This window comes from Leptodactylus fuscus, chromosome 3 (genome assembly GCF_031893055.1).
Source record: "Leptodactylus fuscus isolate aLepFus1 chromosome 3, aLepFus1.hap2, whole genome shotgun sequence".
NCBI lineage: Eukaryota > Metazoa > Chordata > Amphibia > Anura > Leptodactylidae > Leptodactylus > Leptodactylus fuscus.
In genome coordinates this window covers 22833291-22861056 of record NC_134267.1, presented here as the reverse complement: position 1 = coordinate 22861056, position 27766 = coordinate 22833291, and the positions used below count along the sequence as shown (strand labels likewise).

At 41.1% G+C, this 27766-nt stretch overlaps 2 protein-coding genes across 2 annotated transcripts in view; one reads left to right on the top strand and one right to left on the bottom strand.

Annotated features, from left to right (window-relative positions):
- The window catches only part of LCLAT1 (lysocardiolipin acyltransferase 1), a 66650-nt gene extending 60733 nt beyond the window's left edge, over positions 1-5917 (top strand). Inside the window, exon 6 of the mRNA XM_075267242.1 lies at positions 698-5917. Coding sequence (XP_075123343.1) covers positions 698-1197 — 500 coding nt within the window. The 3' untranslated portion in view covers positions 1198-5917. The remainder of the gene's footprint in view (positions 1-697) is intronic.
- Positions 1-27766, bottom strand: part of LOC142196879 (calpain-13-like) — a 347930-nt gene that overhangs the window by 72357 nt on the left and 247807 nt on the right. The gene's annotated exons all lie outside the window — the stretch shown is intronic.

The window sequence follows — 27766 nt, the reverse complement described above, 5'->3', positions numbered from 1 at the left end:
TTTAGATGAGACCGGAGGTGTTAAAGGGGTTGTCCATGGAGTCAGGTGATCAGAACAAGCACCCAATCCTCAGGTCACTCCGCCCCTTCTCCCGTTATAACCCGTATCATGGGGGCTGGATTTTCTATAGTCCTCTAGTTCCCATAACACCGGTTATCGGAACCTTAGGATCGGGTGCTGGTTCTGACAACTTACCACCAGTCACCTGTTCCCTCCATTTCTGGTACCTGCTGGGCCTGAAGTGCTTACGTGACGGCTGTGGCAAATCACGAGGCTACTGATGATGTATCGGCGGTGGAAAACTCTCTTCATGCACAGTAGAGATCTGCAACCCCCAGCCCAGCTCAGCGCAGTGTTTATTAGGTAGTCTGAGATCTACTTCCTGTGTCATAATAGGCTCAGGAAGCTGCTCCAGCCATGCTTTTTACTGCAGCTCTGCTTGTTCTGATTGACTCCTGGGTATAAGCACAAGCCCAGCGAGAAGTCAGCACAAGGAGAGACGGTTTCCATTACAGCTTAGCCAGAATGATTACAAGTTACTAAGAAAAAGGGAATTATTAGAAAATTGCTATATATAGACTGAAGGGGAGGAGCCTTACGAGGGAGGAGCCTCATTAAGAGGGTGGGGCCTTCAGCTCTGCTCTGACCTATGGCTGCTTTCTTACTGTTAATTTATATTTTTTCTGCTCTCCTCCAGGCAACAACCTTGATGCCATCCATGACATAACCGTGGCCTATCCTCACAACATTCCTCAGACCGAGAAACACATCCTCAATGGCAACTTCCCCAAGGAGATTCACTTCCACGTCCGTAGGTATCCCGTCAGTAGTCTGCCCGTCTCTAAGGAAGACCTCCAGCTCTGGTGCCAAGATCGCTGGAAGGAGAAGGAGGAGCGGCTGCGAACCTTCTACGAAGGAGATAAATACTTCGACGTTACAAGACGCAGCCGAATCCCTCCTTGCAAATCGGAACTCAGGGTGCACTTGATAAAGTTTGCTTCGTTGCTGTACTGGACAGCGTTCACTGTTGCGTCCTTTTACCTCATCTACCTGTACACCATTGTGCGGTGGTACACCCTCCTCATGATTGTCATCTTTGCCCTTCAGCAAAAGTTCTACGGAGGACTTGAGCTCATCGAGCTGGCATGCCACCAATATCATACCAATCGGCAAGCCATGGCGGGCAAACAAAAATAATACAGGGCTGTCTATTTATGATACTTTTTGTAATATCTATCATATTGTGCATGTGAACCAAGTAACCCAAGGCTCTCCAGGGTGCTGATGTTTGTCGTTTTCCAGCTCCTGGGCAGCTTTGGGTTGCCCGCACTTCATGAGAACCTTAGGGGAATCCCACATTATGGTGGAAGCCTTATAAGTTGGAATCATTACCAATTCATCTGGTTGACCACCGATCTCCAGAACTGGTCAAAGATTTATGAAACCTTCATGTCTTTCTTCGATGGTGGATCTTAAGAGTCTTTGACTAGTGCCCATAAGATTTGGGCTCCAAAGGGAGAATCTAGGCCTCTTGTTTCTGAGAACGGTTCTGGGGTTCTTAGGTTAGGACCTGTCTGATGAAAGGTGGAATTCCCTTATACGTTCTTCCAGGTATCTTCACTATTGTATTTTTAAAAAATCATTTTACCCACCTTCATAGGAAAAAAAAAAAAAAAAATTGCAGCTCCTTGGATGGGGTTTGAACACTTTCACTAAATGAATGCATACTGTATCGCTGAATGTACTCAAAGGGTTAATCCGTTGTCCCCTTTTACATGAAAGTTTTTGCGTTTTGATATTGTTCGGTAGACAATCAGATTTCTTTATACTGTATCTTTTTGTTTTTCTTCTTTACCAATTTTTTTTTTTTTTTTTTTTTTTTTTTTAATGCAATCCTGCCAGAAAGCGTGGCGGCCATTGAGCGCCAGATGCTGCGACCATTGACACAGATCGGATGTTTTTGCTTGGGGTTAAACAGAGCTTTACTAGTGGAGTATAAATCACATTTGGTGGGGAGATACATTTTTTACTTTTTTACCACCCCTTTCTGAATACTGCCCCAGATCGTACAGCTTCCCTCTCTTAGCTCCCTTAATGGGGTTGCCCAAGTTCCTTTTACAATGGTTAGGTCATTGGTACCAGATCGGTTGGCGGACAACCTCTAGCGTTCCTGCCAACGAGCGCTCTATACAAGATGCCAGAAACCGCTCCGCTCCTATTCAAGTGAAGTGCAGAGCTCGCCTAAATAATTGGGGAGATGAGTCCACCACCAAATCGAAGCCACTCTCTGTCCTGAATCTGCTTACCCTTGTATTCAATAGGAGTCAGAAACCGAGGCAAGACGCTGAAAACATAAGTGTCCTCCTCTATCTGATGCATAACCTACAGTGCAAGACACTTTGCCGGGTAGGCCCTTTGATATGAGCCTTAGCAGAGAGTATAAGCCACCACCGAAAGCCACCTAAAATTCCTCTCCACTTTCTTGTGTGAATTTACCCTAATGGTCCTTCAAGTTTTTGGGTTGAGGGGTAAAGTCTTTTGAAGATCCTCAAGAATGGCTTGAATTAAGACAGTGGTGTTGACCTTGAGAGGTTGGTCTTCACCAACCATTACTGGTTCCGTCCTTAGATAAACCTTCCAGACCAACCACTCGAGGTGACCTCTGCTTGACTAGTACCGATTTGGGTCATGTCTTATGAAATGTACAAAACTTATTTTTCTATCACGAAAGGGTTATGGGATTTTTGGTCTATAGTCATTGTGGATTGTTCCTTGGAACTACATAAACCACTCAGGTCATTGTCTTCAATATATGTTCCCCTCTGATCTTCTATATAAATAATCAACGGGAATCTATTCTTAGGGAGTTACTAGGTCTCATTATGGACCTAGCGGCTTCACTCGTCCAGGACCTCTTGTCCTCCACCGTCCAAGCAGTGATGTGTGCAAAGGGGTAGGTAGACAAGATGGGCCATTACCTATTGTAACTGGTGGATTCTGTGTCTTCTACCTATACATGATAGCGGCGATCATCTGTGTGCTGTAAGTGAGGCAACCAAATCTCCTGCAGAAGACAAGAAGTCTCCGGATATTATTTGGCTTATTGGCCCATCAGAACTTCAGGATTTTTTGTTCTTTTTGTTCCTTTTTTAATGTAGATTACATGGAAATTGTAAAAACCTCAACGAAAATTCTTTAAAAATATGTTGAACATAAGACTTGATTAAAACAAAAAAGTCACTTCCCGTTAAGTCTTAAGGTGTCTGTACATTTTAGATAGTTGACTATTTTACTCTGGCCTCCGATAATCCAGTTCTTCGGATCAGTTTGCACTGGATCATAATCTAAAACCTCTCGAGACCAAAAACTGTGCAGAGAGAACCCATTATGAGACCCTTAGAAGAAAACGTCCGGTGATCCACTACCCATCCCGTCCTATAAATTATAGGAATTGTATTGCACTTTTGTAAAAGTCCATCTTCTGTTCGGGCACTTGGGGCTATGTAAATGGAGATTTTGGAAGATAAGAGAAGACGTGATGAGGCAAGTATCCGGGTCAATGGATTTGGCATTGCGTGGTAGATGGTTATCGCTGTACCGATGCCTGTTTTCGAGACAAGACCAAATCTGCTCACTGGGATGACATAGCATCTCATAATGTATGTTACAAAGTCCTCAACAAAGTTTATTTGGTCAAAAAGGACCACCCTGAAAGGCAAAAACTGGACTACGTCCTCTTCCAACATGTCCATGACCCTGCACAATTCCTAAATTTGAGAAGGCTTTGCGAGTTTGCTTCCTTGACTGGAAATTTAACACAATTTTCAAACATGATGAGGATGTCTGCGTCCTAGAAGCTTTTTTCTGACGTGTTTGAAGATGATTTGGCCTGGACTTCCCTCTCCTAGGAGTGTTATCTTGTCCTATTTCGGATGCAGCCTAGTTCTTTGTCGGATTTCCAGACACTTTCTTGGTGATAAATTGACGGTTTATAAAGCCTTTGGCTTCCTGCGGATTTCCTTTCATCCTCTTGAAATTCATTTTCCACCAAAGGTTTCTCCTTGGAAATTTTAAGTGAGATTTGTGAGTGATAATTACGGACGTTCTTCCTCCTTGTTCGTCCTGAGACCACAATGTCTTTGTAAAGAACCATCTCACAGGAAGGGAATAGGTGTCCTCTTCTGAACCATGGCCAAGAACACTAGCTATCAACCTGATTTTCCAGGAGAAGTCGTGTCTGGCCAAATGTTTCCATGTAATTCATGAGTGGCTTAAGTCCACCGGTTTTATAGATTCTCTCCGCTTTCGCTCACAAGCGCGGGGCACCATGCTGATACTCATATAGACAATGGTTGTCTTCCTGACCTCCAATAGCGTTAGATATTTTTATAGGATTAGGATCTCCCAATAATTTAATATTCACGGGACATCTCGAGATAAGTGTTGAGATTTCAGACATCTGGTCATGTCCCCTACCACCATAGACTTTGACCATGTCAACCCAGGCCATGCATTAATTGACAATCTTAATATTTTGGTCAAAAAGTATGGAATGACTTGGGTAATGATGACTTATGGACCACTTTGGGAATGATTTCTAGCCGGTCCGTTGGTCCGTTTATCGAACCAAGATGAGTCTTTGTGTGGAAACAACATTTAATCAACACAATGGCCAAGTAGAATATTGTTATGGTCGCGTGCGGGTCCACATTTTCATGCTCGAACAATCACTTAGCGAATGATAATGTATTAGTACATCAAGTGTCTATCATATTGTACACGGAGGCCTCAGGACATGAAACAGCCTCATGCAGGACAATCCACTCACCCAACCAAGATACGGTTCTCCAGACCTATGACCGGGTAGATTATTGTACGTAGGTTGTGTCTTGCACGGTCCAATCATAGTTGATGATGTACTCTTGAGCAAGTCCATGACGTCATCTTGTGCATAACCATTGGAAGACCCTCAATCTACTCCGACCTCCATTCTTATGTAGGACAATCCATCTATCCAAGACTGTAGACTTGAGTTAAAACCTGTCCAATGCCTCACTGCGAACCGTCCATGTAATCTAGAACAATGTAGACAGGTTTTTCATGGATAGACCCACCAACGAAGCATTTCTACCGTCCGAGGTGGTTGCCCATTGCCAATGGTGGCATGCAACAGAAACTTGTACTTGGGAAGGAGAGGATGGAAGGGCAATAACCCTGTCCTAATCTGATTGAATAGCGTAGAGTATGTTCACATGGCCAATGTGTATTCTCACGGCAAAGATCGGACACCAACACTCAGGTTCTTCCCAGGGATACACGGTTGTGTTACCTCAATGGGACAAAATCTAAAAAGAGAAATAACTTGCTTATTGTGGCTGGAAGACCATAGAGGTACCGGAGAACCTAACACCCCAGGAACGTATCTGCTTGGCCAGTAGGCACCATATCATACCCATCTATGACTGCCGGTAACCGGGTGACCCTGTGTAATTGCACTTTATAGTTCAATAATAAACCAAGCCAAACCCAGTTGTAGATTTTAACTATTTATACGTCTCGCCATAGAGTAACGTCCCATCTGTGTTTTTAGTTTGTGTGCGCCTCCATGGCAGAGGTGATGTGTGACTATAGCCCTATATATGGCGTGTATATGAACTAGGTGAACTCGTCCATCCGAGGGTTTTTTTTATTGGGTTTATTGATATTGTTCTGCTTTTAATGATTGTTTTCTGTTTGATATTCTGATCCTCTTTCTTCCTCCCATAATCCTTGTTTCATCCCTTTATCAGCCGACGCAGTCACTTCCTCTGATGTGTTCACTCATTTCACTTTGTAATCATTTGTGAAGGGATCAAATGTGTTGTAGACCCTTTGAAAGTGCATTGTTATTGTATATGAATAAAAAGATTAAAACTTTTCTCATCCTTGTGCTTAATATTCTGCATGACAAATCTGGAAAATGGTTCCTATTTAGGTCTCACACAACATAAGTGGAGGGGGGAGCATAGAGGGTGCAGAGGTAACATCACATCCAGACCTTGGTGTCCAGTGAGGCCCAAACTCTCCATTACTGTGTATAAGGACACCAGTATTCTACATGGTAGGTAGGAAACCTCTCATATATCCTGTACTGGTGCTGAGTTACTGGTGCTAGTGCTGCGCTCACTATTCTGCTGGTACAGTCACTGTGTACATACATTACATTACTTATCCTGTACTGATCCTGGGTTATATCCTGTATTATACTCCAGAGCTGCGCTCACTATTCTGCTGGTACAGTCACTGTGTACATACATTACATTACTTATCCTGTACTGATCCTAAGTTACATCCTGTATTATACTCCAGAGCTGCGCTCACTATTCTGCTGGTACAGTCACTGTGTGCATACATTACATTACTTATCCTGTACTGATCCTAAGTTACATCCTGTATTATACTCCAGAGCTGCGCTCACTATTCTGCTGGTACAGTCACTGTGTGCATACATTACATTACTTATCCTGTACTGATCCTGAGTTACATCCTGTATTATACTCCTGAGCTGCACTCACTATTCTGCTGGTACAGTCACTGTGTACATACATTACATTACTTATCCTGTACTGATCCTGAGTTACATCCTGTATTATACTCCAGAGCTGCGCTCACTATTCTGCTGGTGCAGTCACTGTGTACATACATTACATTACTTATCCTGTACTGATCCTGAATTATATCCTGTATTATACTCCAGAGCTGCGCTCACTATTCTGCTGGTGCAGTCACTGTGTACATACATTACATTACTTATCCTGTACTGATCCTGAATTATATCCTGTATTATACTCCAGAGCTGCGCTCACTATTCTGCTGGTGCAGTCACTGTGTACATACATTACATTACTTATCCTGTACTGATCCTGAGTTACATCCTGTATTATACTCCAGAGCTGCGCTCACTATTCTGCTGGTGCAGTCACTGTATACATACATTACATTACTTATCCTGTACTGATCCTGAGTTATATCCTGTATTATACTCCAGAGCTGCGCTCACTATTCTGCTGGTATATAGTCACTGTGTACATACATTACATTACTTATCCTGTACTGATCCTGAGTTACATCCTGTTTTCTACTCCAGAGCTGCGCTCACTATTCTGCTGGTATATAGTCACTGTGTACATACATTACATTACTTATCCTGTACTGATCCTGAGTTACATCCTGTTTTCTACTCCAGAGCTGCGCTCACTATTCTGCTGGTGCAGTCCTTTCAGGTTCAGGCCTTACTAAGTTTCCTTATTTTTTTCTAAAGCTAACTTACTAGAATTCTGACTTTGAGGGGAAAATTAAAACCACTTGTGACTATAATGTACCCATCACTGTAACTGCTAAAGCCTGCACACAGCTCCTTATATCTCGGCTTCTTAGACATCTGAGTGGGAAATTGGAGTTGACTGCATTTAGAATTTTTTGGACCAGCGTTGACCTTGGTTGTTGTGCTTTGACACATCTGGAGCCGGCCTTGTCGGTGAGCGCAGCGTCTTGTGATTTCGGTGGTGACGCCGTTTTCACAGTCTCGTGCTCCAGTAATTACATCTCAGATCTGCAGTTAATTAAGGTCTCAGCCGCTTACAATCTTCTCTTTTTGTGGCTGCAAATTTTGGGGGATTTTCCAATCCATGGAGGATTCTTCAATGCGATTAACTCTTTAAGAGGAACAAAATCTATCATCGGAGTCATTCTGCTGCACTAGTGAATGTATTCTACAGCTTTCTCTTATCGGCCATTTCAGGCTGGGGAAGGGTCTCACTGCTTGACATTACCGTCAACATTTTGACGTGGTCTCTTCACAAAAACAGAGCCACGGGCCACTGGGCCTTAATGTTATGTAGTGAATGGGAGCAGACTGCCTACCATGTCCAAGGCTCTCATGGCGTGTACCTTCCAGTACAGCAGTATTAGGACTTAAAGGAGTTATCCATTGACTGGCTTACCTTCCTTACTCTGGGCATGTGTTGAAGCTGGCCCTGGGCGTTCCAGGCTGGGTCATCTCCTGGTAGCGTGATCAAAATCCGTCCCTGTCCCATGGGTCGCTTCATCTCCTCCCTCCTCTTGTGTTTTCACAGGTAATACCTATGCTAAGAGGATGACTATACTACAGCCCCATAAGTGAATACTAGAGAGGAGGTGAAGTGACTCGGGGACAAGGGCTGGTTCTGATCACATTACAGGGAATCGAAACCTCTGGGTCCAACTTCATCAAATACTCGGAGCATGTAAGTTAAATTAGGGCCCCTTTGAAGGTCCACCCCGCACAGATCCACCACTGACACTGTATTTTGTGTTGATCCTTGAGTCATAGACCACATGGAAGCTTTCTACCTTGCAACTCTGGACACAGATAGGTGTAAGTAACAATCGGCAAATTTTGCATGAGGTGCAAGACAAAACTTTAATCCAGAGCTACAAGTGACTTCGGCTACAGGGCCGTTGCCCAGTCCTCATAGGTTGTGTACAATGTGAGCTGCAGCACAATTGTTATGTTCACCATAGACTGTTCTCGTGTACAGCTGTAAACTGGGCACAGCCACAAATCATGGTTCCATATATTTTACATGACCATGATCCAATGTTGGCCAAGAAGAACTCACCACGAGATTGTCGGGACATTTGTTTAGTCAATGCTCAGAATTACTATAGTGCCACGTGGTAACTTCTACGAGGACTGTTGGACTATAGTTGTTGTGGTCTGTAATATGTGGTACAATTGTGGTCATACTAAGGACTAGAGATGAACGAACAGTAAAATGTCCGAGATTCGATATTCGTTTCGAGTAGCCCCTCAATATTTGACTACTCGAATCGAATATCGAACCCTATTATAGTCTATGGGGGGAAAATGCTCGTTTCAGGGGTAGGCAACATTCGATCAAATTATACTTACCAAGTCCACGAGTGAGGGTCGGGCTGGATCCTCCGAGAAGTCTTCTCCTTGCAGAGTCCCCATGGCATCTTCCGGCTCTGAATTCACTCTGCCAGGCATCGGGCCTGGGCAGAGCCGACTGCGCATGCCCGCACTACAAGCAGACATGCGCAGTCGGCTCTGCCCAGGCCCGATGCCTGGCAGAGTGAATTCAGAGCCGGAAGACGCCGCGGGTAAGCTGCACGGAGAAGACTTCTAAAGGTAGGAGAAGAACCAGCGTTGATTGGCCGACTGTATAGCATTCGGCCAACCAATGCTGGTTCTGCATCGAACTTTTACATTCGAACAGCGAGTGGTACTCGATCGAGTACGAGTACTTCGAATACCGTAGTATTCGAACGAATACCTACTCGATCGAGTGCTACTCGCTCATCTCTACTAAGGACTATACGTGACATATGTGGGCAGAAAGCCACATATACACATCCATCTTGGCCGTTGTGTTTAGATACACGGAGCTTCTATATTAGATATGGATACTTGTATATAGCTACATTGTGTGGTGATATCCATATCCACACTGGACCATCACTCAACATTGGATGCCAGTCATCGTTCCATTGCCGGGTCCTCTCCGTCACCCGTTTGCTTGTTTTTGGTTTACCCCAATGGGTCACTCTAGTAATGGGATACCATCAGCTCCGTCAGGTAATGTACTGTTCACATCTTAGTTTCCTGTAAAGTCTGTTTTCTCTTCTTCACATCCCGATAATCCCTTACTGATGACTAATAAAGAATTTTCATAACCCGGATAATCTGTTTATCTTAATACGGTGGAATTTGGCGTCGTCCCATAAAGCCCCAGTCTCCCACAGGTCTTATTAATGACTATTGAGAAATACGATCCCGCGGATGACTTTTTTGGCACTTTGCTGAGATTACGGAAATAGTTCTCGCTCCAAAAATAGTAAAACAAAATCTCCTACATGACTCCTTGTGCTGGGTCCAAATAACACGCCTGGCTAATCCAATTTACTGCGTAAAGATGGGATAATCAAATGGAACATTTGCAAAAAATACTTGCCCGGACTTCAAGATTTTTTTTTTTTTCCAGCCAGACATGAAGGAAGCTGAGGTTATTACACCAGATCCTGAGTCTAATTTCGATCCTTCATGTCTTCCTTGACAGTTACTTGGAAGAATTTGTCGACTTTTTCCTTAAGACTTTCATCTTGTACTGTCAGTAGGACACGATGAGTTGGTTTTCTGCGTGTTCTGGAAGCTACTAGTCTGGAATGTCTGATTATCCGAAAACCATACAGAATAGACACAAATACTATTTCACTCAAGAACAAACCAAAATGTATTGGGACCTGCCCAAATTCTTGTCAATATCCATTACTATCAACAATCTCTTTTTCGTGTTGGGAACTTGGAGGAAAATGTTTAGTTTTTGACCAAATATGTTGCGGAATTTCCAGTCAGTCTTCCATATCTTTCATTGAAAGGGAAATTTTCCATCTTTGACCACCATACCAAAGTAGAGATCGGCAAATTCCCCTTGACGATGATTCATAGACCGTGGGATCATAAACTGCCCACGTGCACCAATGGAGTCTAACAGATCCAGAATACTGCCCCATTGTATTAGTCTGACCGTACACTGTCATCCTACCAACAGCTGTTCCTCAGAACCTCCTGTAGATATGCATGCCTGGCCAAACGTGCATGTGTCCTTAATCGGAAGTGGGGGAAACCACCGTCAGACCCTTCTGTCTTCTCCAGACATCTTTGACAGTGGCCGTCAAAACTAAACAATCTGTTATGTTGAAGTCCAGTTGACCAAACCCTTCCATCCCCTGACACCTGCTGTTGAAGGAGAGTCAAGTGGCCCCCATACACATTAGATAATCATCCCGTCCCCTATAAATTGGAAGGTTCAGCTGACATTACTGGCCAGCTGTAGGCCCTGTTCACATCCTCAGCATGGCTTCCATTCATGATGCAAACCATAGCACTGTGACGAACTCTTGTATAAAGTGCCTGATGGAGCCCATTGGCTTATAATTGGATCCATATGGGTTCCCGTGTTTCCAATGTAGTTTCTCTTTTCTTATTGTCTACAGTGACAAAAATGCCAATGGAGACTCCACCAGTGTGAGCGTGGCCTATTGTAGGTTGAGAATATTTGGTTCCAGTTTACTCATCTTTAGACCTGACAATATAAGAAGGCTATGCTAGTTCCTTGAGGCCAAGGCCAAGCAGTGATGTTATTGTCACTTTAGAAACAAATTTTTGTGCCCCGGTTGTGCTGCTGTTCATGCCAATCTCTACAGAGCAGGTCTAGTTGAGGTTCAACCATTGAATTTTAGAGACTATGGGTCTCATACTTTATGTGCCGCCCCCACCTACCTCTGTATACCCCCCTGACTCTAGATTATCAGTGTACGGTGACATTATAGGTCCTTGCAAATCAAAATAGACCTTAATCCCGTCTTCCCGACTCCTTGGCGTGCTTGACTTTCTCTTGCCCTGTAACGCAATAAACTCTTTAATCCTCTTCGATTATAAATCAATAATATACTTGGGTGTTGAGTTTTCTGGAACGTTTCAGCTCAGTAAAACCTCGGCTTCCTCTGGTTTCTTTCCAGTTCTATGTTCAGCAGTTTATTCTCCTTTACTCTGGCACCACAAACTGCGAACTCAGCAGCAGATCCAACATGAAGAACCTTCTGTTCCAGAAGAGCTGTTATCTAGAAAATGTCTACCCGGGCAGTAGCCTCGAGATCAGGTACAGGGTTGAGCGGAAAGATTGGATCCCGATCAGCGATCGAGCAAATTTCACGATCGGGATCGGCTGGAAAATGATCGGAAATCGGATTTTAAAATCGATCCTGAAATCTCAAGATTGGCTCAACCCTAGAAGGTAGTGATTTATTGTAGTCCTGTATCTAGTGACAATCTATTCTACAGCACTGTCTATACTGGTCACGGTCTAAAAAATGACAAGGCGTCTTTATTCGTCAGGTCGTTACAATCACGGCAAAATCCTATTTATTTAGGTTTTTATGCAGCGCTGCACCTCCCATGAGGCGACCTGAAGCGAGCGCTTCAGGCGGCGCTATGTCAGGACCCCAGGGAGGGCGGCATTTTTGATTACCTAAGCCAGTCCAGGACAAGCTGTCCTGGACTGGCTTAGCACTGAGTGGTGGTTTGGGGAGGCCACTGGAGCAGCGCTGCTCCAGCAGCCTCCCCTCACGCTCAGGCAGAGAGCAGGTCATCTCTGTGCCTGCTCTCTGTCTGCGAACGGTGCTAAGCCCCACCCCCTTCACTCGGCCATGCCCCCTTCGCTCGGCCACGCCCCTTCACTCCCCCCCCCCTCCTCCCGGGAGGGGGGGTGGCTTTCTGTAGTTCGCCTCGGGCGGCAAAAGGGGTAGGTTCACCCCTGGTTTTATGATGTCCTACAACATTTTTCAAAAGTAAATGGTTTGCTAGGGGGCGCCGTATTCCGATGTCCGTAACTTTTTACTTTTGTGTTGTCGGAGCTACGTGAGGACTTTTTTGTGGTTTTCATTGGTACTTTGTATTGGCGAGATGACAAAAATGGATGAATTAATGGATTGTATTTTTTTTATGGCGGTCACAATACAATATAAATAACTTAATTTTTGGATAGTTGGGATTTTTTCACACACGGTAATACAATACTAACTACTGAGCCACCATATTAGGAGTCTACAACTTTGGTTTTTCGGGAGAAGGACAGGTTTGGATGTCGAGCTAACCAAGGCTCTACCAACGAAGGAACCTCCTGGAACTGGTTGTGCCGAAGCACTCTTTAATTGGAGGAGCTTCTCCGTACTACACTACCTGGGAAAACCACCTCTATCCATTCCTGGTGTCCACCAAAGACTGGGGCCAAAATAGGAATCTATGGAAAAGGAAGTCCTGTTAGAAACACTTACAGCTATTGTTTAATTTTACTTGTAATACCCTGCCAGACCACACGGAGTGCTGTTAAAAAGAAGCATCTTCTGGGAGAATATGGCGACATACATTCTTCAAAGCTGTGTATGTACATTCTCAGATCTGCAGAACACAACTGAGTCACTGAGATCTATTTCTGTAATGCGCCAGATGTCAGAAAATAAAGGGCGGCAATGACCCGTTTATGGTTCAGATCGTACGCTCTGAATTCTCTTCTTACACGGCCATATTGGTACAATGAAATCGTGCGGAGAAAATGTAGAATTTGGATAACTGAAATGACTGTACCCAGCCATTATATGGACATGATGAGGACACATGCATGAAATCCAGACCCTCGCATATATTATGGCCTGTGCATATACTAAACATATAAGGAGGTAATATGTATGAGCTCAGTGATGTATACAAGGCTCAAGCCCACATTGAGGAGGGGGCCGCAGCAGCTGATAGGAAGGGATTTACATTACACCATTGTCGAGCAGAATAAAATGACCAGATATCAAAAGCCTCAAAGGACAAAACAATAACTCCCCGCGATCGATGTCCTATCTCTATGACGCTGAATATGAGACATTACAAGCAGGGGCCTGATGTTCGGCCCCCAATAGAACACTGGCCCTTGTATCATCTCTAGTATAGCTTGATTGTGTAACATGAAGACCCTTACATCACATAGGGGAGCATACAAATTATACCAGTACAGCAAAGCCTACTATAGGAACCCACAGTTTTGGATCATTGGTTGTCAGACACACGGGGAGCTCTATCAAACCCAATGCAGTGTGGTGAGCTCCCCCTAGTGGAGGCTGCAGGAAGATACTGTGTCAAGAAACAGGAGTTTAGTTTAGCAGTGGTCCCCCTCTTACCAGGGGCCCTATCTAGGTCTTCCTTTATAATAAATACTACTGACTTTTGGAGGCCATAGACATTAATAGGTTAGTTAGTATAAGATTTAGTCACAGATGTCGCAAATAAAATGGAACCCCGGATTTATTTTGTGCCCATGGTTACCTGCTGTCTGTGTCACCTCTCTGTGCACCATTACTTTATATAGTACTAGTGATCTGTATCTTAGTTATGTTATCCCAATGCTTAGGTATCGCTGTAAGGTTGTTTCCAATGTGATTTAAGAGTAAACATAGTGATCTCACCCTGCACTATCCCTGTACTGTGACATCACTGTGTGTATTATCTCTGTACTGTGACATCACTGTGTGTATTATCTCTGTACTGTGACATCGCTGTATTATCTCTGTACTGTGACATCACTGTGTGTATTATCCTGTACTGTGACATCACTGTGTGTATTATCCCTGTACTGTGACATCACTGTGTGTATTATCCTGTACTCTGACATCACTGTGTGTATTATCTCTGTACTGTGACATCACTGTGTGTATTATCCTGTACTCTGACATCACTGTGTGTATTATCTCTGTACTGTGACATCGCTGTATTATCTCTGTACTGTGACATCACTGTGTGTATTATACTGCACTGTGACATCACTGTGTGTATTATCCCTGTACTGTGACATCACTGTGTGTATTATCCCTGTACTGTGACATCACTGTGTGTATTATACTGTACTGTGACATCACTGTGTGTATTATCCCTGTACTGTGACATCACTGCGTGTATTATCTCTGTACTGTGACATCACTGTGTGTATTATCCCTGTACTCTGACATCACTGTGTGTATTATCTCTGTACTGTGACATCACTGTGTGTATTATCCCTGTACTGTGACATCACTGTGTGTATTATCATGTACTGTGACATCACTGTGTGTATTATCCCTGTACTGTGACATCACTGCGTGTATTATCTCTGTACTGTGACATCACTGTGTGTATTATCCCTGTACTCTGACATCACTGTGTGTATTATCTCTGTACTGTGACATCACTGTGTGTATTATCTCTGTACTGTGACATCACTGTGTGTATTATCTCTGTACTGTGACATCACTGCGTGTATTATCTCTGTACTGTGACATCACTGCGTGTATTATCTCTGTACTGTGACATCACTGCGTGTATTATCTCTGTACTGTGACATCACTGTGTGTATTATCTCTGTACTGTGACATCACTGTGTGTATTATCCTGTACTGTGACATCACTGTGTGTATTATCCCTGTACTGTGACATCACTGTGTGTATTATCTCTGTACTGTGACATCACTGTGTGTATTATCCCTGTACTGTGACATCACTGTGTGTATTATCCCTGTACTGTGACATCACTGTGTGTATTATCCCTGTACTGTGACATCACTGTGTGTATTATCCTGTAGTGTGACATCACTGTGTGTATTATCTCTGTACTGTGACATCACTGCGTGTATTATCTCTGTACTGTGACATCACTGTGTGTATTATCTCTGTACTGTGACATCACTGTGTGTATTATCCCTGTACTGTGACATCACTGTGTGTATTATCCCTGTACTGTGACATCACTGTGTGTATTATCTCTGTACTGTGACATCACTGTGTGTATTATCTCTGTACTGTGACATCACTGTGTGTATTATCCTGTACTGTGACATCATTGTGTGTATTATCTCTGTACTGTGACATCACTGTGTGTATTATCCTGTACTGTGACATCACTGTGTGTATTATCTCTGTACTGTGACATCACTGTGTGTATTATCCCTGTACTGTGACATCACTGTGTGTATTATCCCTGTACTGTGACATCACTATGTTCATTATCCCAGTATTGTATGGTGGTATTATACACTCACCGGCCACTTTATTAGGTACACCTGTCCAACTGCTCGTTAACACTTAATTTCTAATCAGCCAATCACATGGCGGCAACTCTGCAGGTGCAACTAATCCCTGGGCCCAGATCACAAGGACAGATTACAAGAATTGTTAGAAGTTTTCCATCACTACATATATTAATATATGCCATGCTAGTATAAAATAAGTATGTTATAACATGGTATAAGCTATACATATTCTTGTATATAGTGATATGGACCAGGATGGTATAACTTGGGTATCTCCTGTATATAATTCTACAGTATATGTACAGCTGGTATAACCTGGGTATCTCCTGTATATAATTCTATATGTACAGCTGGTATAACCTGGGTATCTCCTGTACATAATTCTATATGTACAGCTGGTATAACCTGGGTGTCTCCTGTATATAATTCTATATGTACAGCTGGTATAACCTGGGTATCTCCTGTATATAATATACACTCACCGGCCACTTTATTAGGTACACCTGTCCAACTGCTCGTTAACACTTAATTTCTAATCAGCCAATCACATGGCGGCAACTTAGTGCATTTCGGCATGTAGACATGGTCAAGACAAACTCCTGCAGTTCAAACCGAGCATCAGTATGGGGAAGAAAGGTGATTTGAGTGCCTTTGAACGTGGCATGGTTGTTGGTGCCAGAAGGGCTGGTCTGAGTATTTCAGAAACTGCTGATCTACTGGGATTTTCACGCACAACCATCTCTAGGGTTTACAGAGAATGGTCCGAAAAAGAAAAAACATCCAGTGAGCGGCAGTTCTGTGGGCGGAAATGCGTTGTTGATGCCAGAGGTCAGAGGAGAATGGCCAGACTGGTTCGAGCTGATAGAAAGGCAACAGTGACTCAAATAGCCACCCGTTACAACCAAGGTAGCCAGAAGAGCATCTCTGAACGCCGCACAGTACGTTGAACTTTGAGGCAGATGGGCTACAGCAGCAGAAGACCACACCGGGTGCCACTCCTTTCAGCTAAGAACAGGAAACTGAGGCTACAATTTGCACAAGCTCATCGAAATTGGACAATTGAAGATTGGAAAAACGTTGCCTGGTCTGATGAGTCTCGATTTCTGCTGCGACATTCGGATGGTAGGGTCAGAATTTGGCGTCAACAACATGAAAGCATGGATCCATCCTGCCTTGTATCGGTAACGGTTCAGGCTGGTGGTGGTGGTGTCATGGTGTGGGGAATATTTTCTTGGCACTCTTTGGGCCCCTTGGTACCAATTGAGCATCGTTGCAACGCCAAAGCCTACCTGAGTATTGTTGCTGACCATGTCCATCCCTTTATGACCACAATGTACCCAACATCTGATGGTTACTTTCAGCAGGATAATGCAATGCCATGTCATAAAGCTGGAATCATCTCAGACTGGTTTCTTGAACATGACAATGAGTTCACTGTACTCCAATGGCCTCCACAGTCACCAGATCTCAATCCAATAGAGGAGCATCTTTGGGATGTGGTGGAACGGGAGATTCGCATCATGGATGTGCAGCCGACAAATCTGCGGCAACTGTGTGATGCCATCATGTGAATATGGACCAAAATCTCTGAGGAATGCTTCCAGCACCTTGTTGTATCTATGCCACGAAGAATTGAGGCAGTTCTGAAGGCAAAAGGGGGTCCAACCCATTACTAGCATGGTGTACCTAATAAAGTGGCCGGTGAGTGTATGGGCTTTATGTAGTAGTATTATCTTGCCACTGTATTGCGATATACCAGAATATAGATGACACAACTGTGCATTATATTACAGTAAGCAAAAACCTTACTGCACAATCAAACATTGCCATGGAGACAGAGCTTAATTCATAACAAAAATACCTTATAACGTTACATAAAAGACGGGATAATAAATCTACAGTCTGATAGAACAATACACATGTATATAACCGTAATAATGTAGACAAATGAGAGGATATACAGGAGATTATATCACAGCAGTAGCTAACCTATAATCCTACATTATATAGATCAGATATTGTGGTATATAAAGCAGGTCAGTAGAGCACAGGAGGACGTCCGGGAACAGCAGAGAGAACATCAGATATAGGACAATGTATATAACCGGGTATATAGAGAAGGAGGATATAGAAAGATGAATGACTGCATATTGTCAAGGCCTGATTATTAGGAAAGCCATATAATAGGTATATTCATGTACATCCAACTTGCTCTGATGAAGGGATTTAGTCATAATCCCGAAACGCGTCAGCCAGGAACGACCTTTTTAATCACTATTTTTTCTTTTCTTTCTAACTTTTTTGCACACTGTTTAACACGTCTATGTGTACTGTTTTTAAGCAAGTGACCAAATAAAGGTTATATCTTAAAACAAAAGATTCCTGGAGCCCAGACTGTATTGGGTTTTTTCCTCAAAGGTTCTACATATTACCCCAGGAGGTCCGGGGGACGGGACGTGCACCGGCTGAATCATTTAGAAGATTCAAGCTATCTACTGACCATATTTTTTCCTATTTTCTTAGTTATATTCTTGTACATAGGAGCAGTATTATAGTAGTTATATTCTTGTACATAGGAGCAGTATTATAGTAGTTATATTCTTGTACATAGGAGTAGTATTATAGTAGTTATATTCTTGTACATAGGAGTAGTATTATAGTAGTTATATTCTTGTACATAGGAGCAGTATTATAGTAGTTATATTCTTGTACATAGCAGTAGTATTATAGTAGTTATATTCTTGTACATAGGAGCAGTATTATAGTAGTTATATTCTTGTACATAGGAGTAGTATTATAGTAGTTATATTCTTGTACATAGGAGTAGTATTATAGTAGTTATATTCTTGTACATAGGAGTAGTATTATAGTAGTTATATTCTTGTACATAGGAGCAGTATTATAGTAGTTATATTCTTGTACATAGGAACAGTATTATAGTAGTTATATTCTTGTACATAGGAGCAGTATTATAGTAGTTATATTCTTATACATAGGAGTAGTATTATAGTAGTTATATTCTTGTACATAGGGGCAGTATTATAGTAGTTATATTCTTGTACATAGAAGTAGTATTATAGTAGTTATATTCTTGTACATAGGAGGTAGTATTATAGTAGTTATATTCTTGTACATAGGAGTAGTATTATAGTAGTTATATTCTTGTACATAGGGGCAGTATTATAGTAGTTATATTCTTGTACATAGAAGTAGTATTATAGTAGTTATATTCTTGTACATAGGAGTAGTATTATAGTAGTTATATTCTTGTACATAGGAGTAGTATTATAGTAGTTATATTCTTGTACATAGGAGCAGTATTATAGTAGTTATATTCTTGTACATAGGAACAGTATTATAGTAGTTATATTCTTGTACATAGGAGCAGTATTATAGTAGTTATATTCTTATACATAGGAGTAGTATTATAGTAGTTATATTCTTGTACATAGGGGCAGTATTATAGTAGTTATATTCTTGTACATAGAAGTAGTATTATAGTAGTTATATTCTTGTACATAGGAGGTAGTATTATAGTAGTTATATTCTTGTACATAGGAGTAGTATTATAGTAGTTATATTTTTGTACATAGGAGCAGTATTATAGTAGTTATATTCTTATACATAGGAGTAGTATTATAGTAGTTATATTCTTGTACATAGGGAGCAGTATTATAGTAGTTATATTCTTGTATATTGGAGGCAGTATTATAGTAGTTATATTCTTGTACATAGGAGGTAGTATTATAGTAGTTATATTCTTGTACATAGGAGGCAGTATTATAGTAGTTATATTCTTGTACATAGGAGTAGTATTATAGTAGTTATATTCTTGTACATAGGAGCAGTATTATAGTAGTTATATTCTTGTACATAGAAGTAGTATTATAGTAGTTATATTCTTGTACATAGGAGTAGTATTATAGTAGTTATATTCTTGTACATAGGAGTAGTATTATAGTAGTTATATTCTTATACATAGGAGTAGTATTATAGTAGTTATATTCTTGTACATAGGAGTAGTATTATAGTAGTTATATTCTTGTACATAGGAGTAGTATTATAGTAGTTATATTCTTGTACATAGAAGTAGTATTATAGTAGTTATATTCTTGTACATAGGAGGTAGTATTATAGTAGTTATATTCTTGTACATAGGAGGCAGTATTATAGTAGTTATATTCTTGTACATAGGAGTAGTATTATAGTAGTTATATTCTTGTACATAGGAGTAGTATTATAGTAGTTACATTCTTGTACATAGGAGCAGTATTATAGTAGTTATATTCTTATACATAGGAGTAGTATTATAGTAGTTATATTCTTGTACATAGGGAGCAGTATTATAGTAGTTATATTCTTGTATATTGGAGGCAGTATTATAGTAGTTATATTCTTGTACATAGGAGGTAGTATTATAGTAGTTATATTCTTGTACATAGGAGGCAGTATTATAGTAGTTATATTCTTGTACATAGGAGTAGTATTATAGTAGTTATATTCTTGTACATAGGAGCAGTATTATAGTAGTTATATTCTTGTACATAGAAGTAGTATTATAGTAGTTATATTCTTGTACATAGGAGTAGTATTATAGTAGTTATATTCTTGTACATAGGAGTAGTATTATAGTAGTTATATTCTTATACATAGGAGTAGTATTATAGTAGTTATATTCTTGTACATAGGGGCAGTATTATAGTAGTTACATTGTAGTACATAGGAGTAGTATTATAGTAGTTATATTCTTGTACATAGGAGTAGTATTATAGTAGTTATATTCTTGTACATAGGAGTAGTATTATAGTAGTTATATTCTTGTACATAGGAGTAGTATTATAGTGGTTATATTCTTGTACATAGGAGCAGTATTATAGTAGTTATATTCTTGTACATAGGAGTAGCATTATAGTAGTTATATTCTTGTACATAGGAGCAGTATTATAGTAGTTATACTCTTGTACATATGAGTTAGTATTATAGTAGTTATATTCTTGTACATAGGAGTAGCATTATAGTAGTTATATTCTTGTACATAAGAGCAGTATTATAGTAGTTATATTCTTGTACATAGGAGCAGTATTATAGTAGTTATATTCTTGTACATAGGAGCAGTATTATAGTAGTTATATTCTTGTACATAGGAGCAGTATTATAGTAGTTATACTCTTGTACATATGAGTTAGTATTATAGTAGTTATATTCTTGTACATAGGGGTAGCATTATAGTAGTTATATTCTTGTACATAAGAGCAGTATTATAGTAGTTATATTCTTGTACATAGGAGGCAGTATTATAGTAGTTATATTCTTCTACATAGAAGATAGTATTATAGTAGTTATAGTCTTGTATATAGGAGCAGTATTATAGTAATTATATTCTTGTACATAGGAGGTAGTATCATAGTAGTTATATTCTTCTACATAGAAGATAGTATTATAGTAGTTATATTCTTGTACATAGGAGCAGTATTATAGTAGTTATATTCTTGTACATAGGAGTAGTATTATAGTAGCTATATTCTTGTACATAGGGAGCAGTATTATAGTAGTTATATTCTTGTATATTGGAGGCAGTATTATAGTAATTATATTCTTGTACATAGGAGCAGTATTATAGTAGTTATATTCTTGTACATAGGAGGCAGTATTATAGTAGTTACATTCTTCTACATAGAAGATAGTATTATAGTAGTTATATTCTTGTACATAGGAGTAGTATTATAGTAGTTACATTCTTCTACATAGAAGATAGTATTATAGTAGTTATATTCTTGTACATAGGAGTAGTATTATAGTAGTTATATTCTTGTACATAGGAGATAGTATTATAGTAGTTATATTCTTGTACATAGGAGGCAGTATTATAGTAGTTACATTCTTCTATATAGAAGATAGTATTATAGTAGTTATATTCTTGTACATAGGAGCAGTATTATAGTAGTTATATTCTTGTACATAGGAGGCAGTATTATAGTAGTTACATTCTTCTACATAGAAGATAGTATTATAGTAGTTATATTCTTGTACATAGGAGCAGTATTATAGTAGTTATATTCTTGTATATAGGAGCAATATTATAGTAGTTATATTCTTGTACATAGGAGTAGTATTATAGTAGTTATATTCTTGTACATAGGAGATAGTATTATAGTAGTTATATTCTTGTACATAGGAGGTAGTATTATAGTAGTTATATTCTTCTACATAGAAGATAGTATTATAGTAGTTATATTCTTGTACATAGGATTAGTATTATAGTAGTTATATTCTTGTACATAGGAGCAGTATTATAGTAGTTATATTCTTGTACATAGGAGGTAGTATTAACAGTAGTTATATTCTTGTACATAGGAGGTAGTATTATAGTAGTTATATTCTTGTACATAGGAGCAGTATTATAGTAGTTATATTCTTGTACCTAGGAGATAGTATTATAGTAGTTATATTCTTGTACATATGAGGTAGTATTATAGTAGTTATATTCTTCTACATAAAAGATAGTATTATAGTAGTTATATTCTTGTACATAGGGAGCAGTATTATAGTAGTTATATTCTTGTATATTGGAGGCAGTATTATAGTAGTTATATTCTTGTACATAGGAGTAGTATTATAGTAGTTATATTCTTGTACATAGGAGTAGTATTATAGTAGTTATATTCTTGTACATAGGGAGCAGTATTATAGTAGTTATATTCTTGTATATTGGAGGCAGTATTATAGTAGTTATATTCTTGTACATAGGAGCAGTATTATAGTAGTTATATTCTTGTACATAGGAGCAGTATTATAGTAGTTATATTCTTGTACATAGGAGTAGTATTATAGTAGTTATATTCTTGTACATAGGAGCAGTATTATAGCAGTTATATTCTTGTACATAGGGAGCAGTATTATAGTAGTTATATTCTTGTATATTGGAGGCAGTATTATAGTAGTTATATTCTTGTACATAGGAGCAGTATTATAGTAGTTATATTCTTGTACATAGGAGCAGTATTATAGTAGATATATACTTGTACATAGGAGCAGTATTATAGTAGTTATATTCTTGTACATAGGAGTAGTATTATAGTAGTTATATTCTTGTACATAGGGAGCAGTATTATAGTAGTTATATTCTTGTATATTGGAGGCAGTATTATAGTAGTTATATTCTTGTACATAGGAGCAGTATTATAGTAGTTATATTCTTGTACATAGGGAGCAGTATTATAGTAGTTATATTCTTGTATATTGGAGGCAGTATTATAGTAGTTATATTCTTGTACATAGGAGTAGTATTATAGTAGTTATATTCTTGTACATAGGAGCAGTATTATAGTAGATATATACTTGTACATAGGAGCAGTATTATAGTAGTTATATTCTTGTACATAGGAGCAGTATTCTCGCTAATTCTCCATTTCTTCACCAGACTTGCATGTACAGCATGTATCTGGCCTCTGCTCTTGTAATCACTTTGGGTTCTAGCAATTGACCTCTTATTGACCAGGCTCTTATCTCCGTTAGGGTGCATTCACACTGAGTAAACGCTAGCTTATTCTGAACGTAAAACACGTTCAGAATAAGCGGCGTCTAAAGCAGCTCCATTCATTTCTATGGGAGCGGGGATACGAGCGCTCCCCATAGAAATGAATGGGCTGCTTCTTTCACTCCGTGCAGTCCCATTGAAGTGAATGGGGAGTGCCGGCGTATACGGCAAGCTCTGCTCATGCCGGAGCGTACATGCCGGCACTCCCCATTCACTTCAATGGGACTGCACGGATTGAAAGAAGCAGCCCATTCATTTCTATGGGGAGCGCTCGTATCCCCGCTCCCATAGAGATGAATGGAGCTGCTTTAGACGCTGCTTATTCTGAACGTGTTTTACGTTCAGAATAAGCTAGCGTTTACTCAGTGTGAATGCACCCTTAGGTAGGTAATGAGATGTTATTCTGGGACCTCTTATCTATCTGTAGATGATCAGTGATAATCACATTAACCACTTTCTATCAGGATTTTACATCTTTTTATCTGACTGGTATTTTTAAGTAATAAAAAAAAAGTAAATGCAGTGTCTTGGAGACCATTGGGGCGGTGCGGGTCAGCAGTCTTGTTCTGTGGACATGTCTCTTATCTGCATCTCTCAGCATGGACTCCTGACAACTGCGACTGCGTTCCAGCTTTTCACCATGGAGTGTGGATATCTGTCAGTATAAGATTGTGCAGCCGCTGCCGCAGGAGCCACATCAGGACACATGGAAATGAACGACAACTGGGACATCTATGAGAATGATGTGATGTGTGTGCGGGTGTAACCACAGGAGCCCCGCTGGGTGTTTTTGAGCCTCCGAGTATTGATATCTATTCCTCCTGCTGTTCTGACTGGCAGAGAAGTAATTGATTCATCTGCAGCCACATTCAGGCCAGAACTATCGGGATACTGGATTCAATGCACAAAGCATATACTGTATAGATATAGCAGAGTTGTGTTTGTCATTTGGTGCAATATGGGACAATATACTGATGAGATCAACATGGAAGTGACTCCACCAAGGAGAACTTTTAGAATTCTGGAGATCGAAAATGTAACAAAATATTCAGCGCATCTGGATGTATTCAGTATGGAGTATGAGCGCCCCCCGCAGGAGTCCCCGCACTTATACATCAGGGCATGTTATCCATCAGGATATTAATGGTTGTCAGGAATCTTCTGTCACACTGAATGCACCAAAACCTCAGGATTGGCCACTGACGGCTCCTGTACAATGGCCGAACAATGACGTCCTAGATGTGCCCGATGGGAGACAAAGCTGGAGACTCTGCAGGTCATGGGAACATGTTTAGGCCACGCAGGCTGCTCATAGTAACACGAGGAACATGTGGTCTGGCATTTTCTACATGTTCCCAAACTGCGCTCCGCGAACCATCTACAGGTGCTCCGCGATATGGCGATAATAAACGGTTAACAAGAAAAGAAATAGGTAAATGTGAAGGGTTTCAAAATTAAAACACTGGTTCACATGCACTCCAAATATCCTACCGGTGCGGTGCTACGGTCTGTTCGGCGAATATACGAGGCCGGTGGATTAACGCTTCAGGTCTCAGACCGCCCTTTCCAGTTTAATACGCCGGTCTCGTATATTCGCTGAACAAACTGTACCTATGGACGGAAGTGCTTTAGTCATCTTTCACGCTCCTATTGTGCGGTCACTTGATCCTTGCTGTGTCAGTTTAGTTTGCGCAGTATTTGTAGTTATTCGCCACGTGTTATTGGAAAAACATTCCTAATTTGGTTGTTCAACAATGGATCGCTGGTTGAAGACTGGATCCTGCAGAAAAGCAGGTAATAGCACTGACACAGACCCGCCAATAGGAGCCGCCACTGACACAGACCCGCCAGTAGGAGCCGCCACTGACACAGACCCTCCAGTAGGAGCCGCCACTGACACAGACCCTCCAGTAGGAGCCGCCACTGACACAGACCCTCCAGTAGGAGCCGCCACTGACACAGACCCTCCAGTAGGAGCCGCCACTGACACAGACCCTCCAGTAGGAGCAGCGGCTGCAACATCCAACAGGTATATTCAAATATCATGTGACTATTCAGCACCAGATTTGGGTGATGCGACTTTTCAATTGCAGTGTTGAAGAGATTACTGATGCTGAAAGAATTCGACAGGCTGAAGAGTTTCTGGAAGAGTTAGTGACGCCAAATGCGCCAGAAGTGTTCAAAGAAAGAAAATGTAATATCTAATATCAATTCATTAGAAATCTGCCCCCCCCCCCCTCGTTCATATCGCTCGTTATCCTAGGCACCTATGTAGGTTTTAGATAAAATATGTTAAGTGCTCCCTACAGAATTTCTGTCCTGCATAGTGCTCCTCGACTCTCTCCAGGACTCTCCCCTGAAGAGGATAGACCTCCATTCCAGGACTCCTTACTAAAGAGGATAGACCTCCATTCCAGGACACATTACTGAAGAGGATAGACCTCCATTCCAGGACTCATTACTGAAGAGGATAGACCTCCATACCAGGCTCATCACTGAAGAGGATAGACCTCCATTCCAGGACTCATCACTGAAGAGGATAGACCTCCATACCAGGCTCATCACTAAAGAGGACAGACCTCCATTCCAGGACACATCACTGAAGAGGATAGACCTCCATTCCAGGACTCCTCACTAAAGAGGACAGACCTCCATTCCAGGACTCACCACTGAAGAGGATAGACCTCCATTCCAGGACTCATTACTGAAGAGGATAGACCTCCATTCCAGGACTCATTACTGAAGAGGATAGACCTCCATACCAGGCTCATCACTGAAGAGGATAGACCTCCATTCCAGGACTCATTACTGAAGAGGATAGACCTCCATACCAGGCTCATCACTAAAGAGGACAGACCTCCATTCCAGGACACATCACTGAAGAGGATAGACCTCCATTTCAGCCTCCTTTACCATCTTGTTGTCCACCATGGTATCCTCTTAGAGTGGTGAGGTCAATGGATCACCTGTAGTTGGACATCTATCTCGTAGCTAAATGTAGTGGTAACTCCTTCTGATGGTCACCTATGCGATAGACTACAGCAGATGTATAGTAATGACCTAGGATCCAGCGTCTTATATAAACTCTCGACATCTGCTGTGCTTTTATTGAAATGGGATTTTCCAGAATTCCAAAAACAGCGCCACAACTGGTTGTATGTGGTATTGCAGCTACCCTCCATTCAAAGTTGCTGACCTGTAATACCACACACAGCCAATGGATAGGTGTGGCAGTGTTTTTCTAAGTCTGTATAATCCAGTTAGATCTGAATTCTTGTGTATCCCCCATAGGGAACCTTTGATGCACACCACAGTATCACTGCAGCAGTCATGGACACAAATGAAATTTTGGAAGGGGGGTGACCTTGTATTCTGCAGCACATTCCTCATATGTATATCGCCTCCAGCACATCCCCCCTGTTACCCCGCCACAGGGTAGGTTCTGTATTCTGGCGGTGTAGGGGAATGTAAGGGGAGCAGCAGAAGGTCCCCGAATGACGTCGGAGACTCCCCGTGACGTTTCGCTGCCTCCGCACTGACGTGGACTTGTGGAAACATCAAACATCAGAATCTTACAGCAAATGTAAAAAATATCCAGAGGTGCATGAAATATGTACAAGCAGTCAGCGAGGACGGTGCAGGAGCGAAGGATTATGGGACGACGGACCGGATATCGGCCCCAGCTACAATGTCATTGACCAAATGTCACAGGTTTCTTGTCTCATGTAACTAAACCTTCATCATTGTTTAAGGAAAGTTATGCTTGAGAACATCCTGTGTATATCGAGAGTGTGAATAGTGGCACAGACCCATTACTTGTCACAGCTGAGGGTTTGCTACAGTTGTGACCAGTCTAAACAGCCTGGAGTGATACAATGTAACAAACTAGATCCATTCTTCTGATGTCTCTAGGTAACAGATCTCAGAAAGAGCCAAAAACCAGGCAAATAGAGATGAACGAAGCAATTTGTAACAAGCTGGGTCCATTACGAATGGGTGGTGTCCCATTTTCTCCCCATAGACTATAATAGGATTCGATATTCGATTCGAGTAGTCGAATATTGAGGGGCTACTCGAAACGAATATCGAATATTTCACTGTTCGCTCATCTATAATTATCTCACCCTACTACATTGAGCACGGTGTATACCCAATAATCTACAATCTCACCCCTAATCTTACAGCTGGAGGGATACAACACTTACATGGTCCTGTATCCTCGGCAGATGGATTTTGGAGATTTATGGCCTACGTTTGGTCTTACAATGAGTTAATCCAATAGTTGATATTTTACACAATTACGGGAATCCTCTTAGGACGTCGTTTGTCTCATGGAAGGCTGAGACCTTTTATCTCTGATCGGGTTTCTTTATGTATTAGGGTCAGATGGAGTGAGACAGATCCGCAGTGATTTTTATGAGTCTCCATGTGGAGGTATCTAATGAGACGTCTTACCTGTTGTATTGAGTGGAGCAGGGGCTGTGCAGATCTATAAAGCCTGGGTGATCGGGTGACTAGATGGTGGCACCACATCTGCTAAATCTGCATAGAGGAGAAGGATCACATGGTCTGGCGGATGTC